Source organism: Cucumis melo, chromosome 6 (assembly GCF_025177605.1).
Source record: "Cucumis melo cultivar AY chromosome 6, USDA_Cmelo_AY_1.0, whole genome shotgun sequence".
Lineage (NCBI taxonomy): Eukaryota > Viridiplantae > Streptophyta > Magnoliopsida > Cucurbitales > Cucurbitaceae > Cucumis > Cucumis melo.
Window position 1 is genome coordinate 29,298,953 of NC_066862.1, and position 4,104 is coordinate 29,303,056.

At 30.9% G+C, this 4,104-nt stretch overlaps 1 protein-coding gene across 1 annotated transcript; it reads left to right on the forward strand.

Moving 5' to 3' along the window:
* The first annotated feature begins 2,424 nt into the window (after positions 1-2,424).
* LOC103490863 (ethylene-responsive transcription factor 5) lies at positions 2,425-3,866 on the forward strand. Its single transcript, XM_008450583.2, has one exon. It carries the CDS (start codon positions 2,699-2,701, stop codon positions 3,740-3,742), a length of 1,044 nt encoding a protein of 347 aa, XP_008448805.1. The 5' UTR covers positions 2,425-2,698; the 3' UTR covers positions 3,743-3,866.
* Positions 3,867-4,104: the final 238 nt, after the last annotated feature.

Sequence of the window (4,104 nt, forward strand, 5' to 3'; positions counted from 1 at the left end):
AATTAGATTTATCGTCGTTGTAGTGATGACCATAGACTAAAGTGCAACAACGTCGTATTTAGAAAGTTGTTGGACGAATTATATTTTGCAGCGTGCGTTTATTACATCACTAGTTATAAGACTATTTCTCAACGACGTGTAGCTCGACGTTGGTAGCTTTTTGAGTTTTGGCAACGTTCTTTCTGTATCATCAAAACTAAATTTACTGTTGTGTATATATTATTAAATTCTATAATATAACAAAGAGAAAAATCACTTTGGGCATTATATATATATATATATATATATATATATATATATATATATATATATATATATTGGCAATTGATCCAATAATAATTTGAATCTTTTGACTTTTAAAGGTCAATCAAAATCATTTGAAGTAGTTGAAATCTTGTAAAATAAAATCTCTCCATAATTTATTATTATTTTTAGATAAATAAATAAATAAAACCCTTATGGGAAAACAATCCCAAATGAAACAAATAAAGAGAGAAAATCTCTTTCTGACCAATGTGAATCTCTAAGTTCCAATTTATTTAATTTGGATATCTCAATACAATGCATTAGAGAAAGAAAAATTCTTTTTAAATCTTACAAAAATCAAAAGTTATGCATTAAATAATAATTAATTCCCATAATAATAATAATTAATTGATGATTTTGGCATTAAAAGTCAAAACTACTTTTAATTAGTAGAAAACAATATTATACCAATTCAAGTGATGCACTGTCTCCCCTTCTCAATTAAACATTAAATTATTTCCTCTTTTGACCTCAAAAATCTCACCTTACTAATTTTGCTTCCACATTATTCTTTGAAAATATGCTTTAGGCTCTTTCTTTAGACTTTTTTTCAATATATAATTACATATTTGAATATTTCAATTTAGCATTATAGATGCCAGACATTAATTAAGACACTAAATTAATTAATTATTTGTTAAGTAATTCTTTCTTATTTCATGCCATGCCACATGTGACAAAAGATAAAATAACCTTATAAAATTGCCTTACGTATGTAGAGTTAAAATTATAATATAAGCTTTTATATATATATACATATATATGATTTGTTAATGATGACATGTTACTCTTGTCAAGATGGATGTCATATTTAGTAAAAACTAAAACTTTTGTTTAATTTATTGGTCTATATAAATCAAATATTAGTTTTTTCAACGGGAAAAACTCAAACGGATAGACATTATGACATATATATATATACACATGCATACGCACATACGCACATTTTCAGTTAATGTAACATACAATTAACTATTGTGTTATTATTTCAAATCCCTAGCTAGCCTTTTGTTTCGATGTCTATTATTTTCTACTTGTCTTTTTTTTTTTTTTCTTTTTATTGCTATGTTTACTATTTCTTAATTAGAAAAAAAAAATGCACTCTAAAAACGAACTATATATAATTCAGTCTAAATTAAAACAATTTATACTTCAAACATAAATAATAAATAAATCACGTGAACTATGATAATCAACTCAGGACCCCAAGATACGGTTGAAGACATTATTATTGATTAGGTTACTTGTAAGTTCATCCAATAGGAATTTTCTATTATATTTTGTATAGGGTGAGATTTGTACACCACATAACTTAAAACTATAAATACTTAGTTTTATATATGTTCATAATCAATACTTTTTTATATACAAATTATATTAAATAATTAATATATTTATTTAATGTTTAATTTGTCGGGAGAATCGTAAAAAATAGTAAATTTGACAAAATATTTACAAAATATAGCAAATTTTATATTCTACGAATGAATAGACATTAATATGTTTCTATAGTTATATTGATAGATAATAATAGAAGCTTATCAGCGTATATAATTGATAGAATCTAAAATTTTGCTACATTGTAAAATTTTTAATTTATTTAATTGCTATATTTAAAAATATCTTTTTTTTACTAAATCAATATTTTATAAAACTTTATTCATCGTTAGTGATATTCTAATTAATTTAAACTTGTTTTCTTTGAGAAAAATTAGGTAGAGGTGAGAACGATGGATCGAGAATCAAACCGACCTTACTAAAAACAATCGATCAAAAATAGAAGGGTTTAGTCGATCTCAATTTGCAAAAATTCTAAATCGACAACATTTTATAAAAAAAAATATCAAAGGCTTAAACCAACTGATGGACTTAAGGTGTAAGGTTTGTACTTCTTCACAACCGAAGTCGACATGAACATTTATGAAACCGATCGTAATGACAAGTTGATTATCGAAAAACCGACTACAACCAACCGATAAATATATACTCAACCTAGGGGACATGAACACAAATTTACATAATTATGAATATTAGATAAAAGGGATTTATTTTTCCGATAAAAAAGAAAAGAACAAAAAGAGATGGAAAGAGGAAGGAAACAGGGATGCACAGCAAGCAAAAAGACTATTTTACCCTTGATTTTGTAATTAACAAAACTGACAATACAACAGCCGTCAGATCACTCATTTGACTCAATCCAATGGAAGAGATTAATCCAATCAAATAAGAACGAAGCTTCCACTATGCATCACCGAGGAGCCAAAGCTAAGAACAAGAAACATCTTCAAAAACTATATAAATACCTTTCACCACTCTTTTCTTCCACTCTCAATTCAAAATCCTAAATTTTTTTCATTTCCAATTTCTTCAATTAAATCTGTTTCTGATTTTAATGGAATTCGTCAATCTCGAAGAAGCCGTTGCGTTGGAGAGTATCAAGCTTCACCTTCTCGGCGAACTCTCTCCCTTCCCCAGAATTTTACCTTCCGACGATGATAACCTTTGTGTTTCATCGTCTGACCGTCGTTCGGTGAGTTCTGGTTCTTCATCCACATCGAATAATTGCGTTCTTAACATCTCTGATTACTTTAATTCCGATGAAATCTTCGAATTCTCCCCTGATTTGATGCCAACCGAGTCGTCGTCTATGTCGTCAAACGACGATTTCTTTGGATTTGAGATGAAACCTAACGTAATCGATCTAACAACACCGAAATCAACTGAGTTAGTTGAGTTTGAGACGAAACCTAGAGTTTTTGAGGATTTTAATTCGAGGACTCAGTATAGTAATAGTTCGATTGAAGTTGAATCGAAGATTAGTCAGGTAGCAAATTCGAATCGGAAACGAGCGAATTTGAAGATCTCCCTTCCGAATAAGACAACGCAGTGGATCAATTTTGATTCGGCGGTGGAGAAGAAGAATCCGGTTGTGGTACAACAGAGGAGTAGAGATGTTGAAGCGGAGAGGAAAGTTCATTACAGAGGTGTTCGACAAAGGCCTTGGGGAAAATTTGCCGCTGAGATTAGGGATCCGAATCGCCGTGGTTCTAGGGTTTGGCTTGGAACTTTTGAGACGGCGATTGAAGCGGCGAGAGCGTATGATCGTGCAGCTTTTAAGCTTCGAGGATCTAAAGCGATTTTGAACTTTCCGTTGGAAGCTTCGAATTCTTACTCGGAGCCGGTGGTGGTTGGGAAGCGAAGGAGGGAGGAGGAGGAAGTTGAGGCAGTGGTGGTAAAGAAAGAGAAGAGGGGAGAGGAGGAGGAGGAGGTGAAGCAAGCGGCTGGGGACGTTAGTTACTTGAAGGATATGCCGTTAACGCCGTCGTCTTGGTCGATGGTTTGGGACGGCGAAACGAAAGGAGTTTTCAATATTCCGCCGTTATCGCCGTTATCTCCTCATCCGGCATTTGGTTTTCCTCAGCTTATGGTTGTATAAAACAATTTGGGGGAAAATTTCCCCCTTTTTTTTTCTTTTCATTTAAATAAATAAGAGATTGTGTTTGTTTGTTTATTTGTTAATCATATTTTTCTCAAGGAAATTCAAATTCAAATTCATCAAATTTTGTGCAATTCCTTATATCTTTTTTGGTGAAATTTATTTTCAAAGAAAAAATGTTAAAATAATTAATTTTATTTACACGATGATTTTTAAAACTAACAAGCCGGTAACATGAAATAACAAAAGTATTTTTTGGAGGAGGATATAAAGAAATTTTGGAAGGGCAAATTTGGAATCTTATGAAAAAAATTAACTCAAGTTATACGGTATCGCTTTCATATGACGAGAGTCATTGGTCC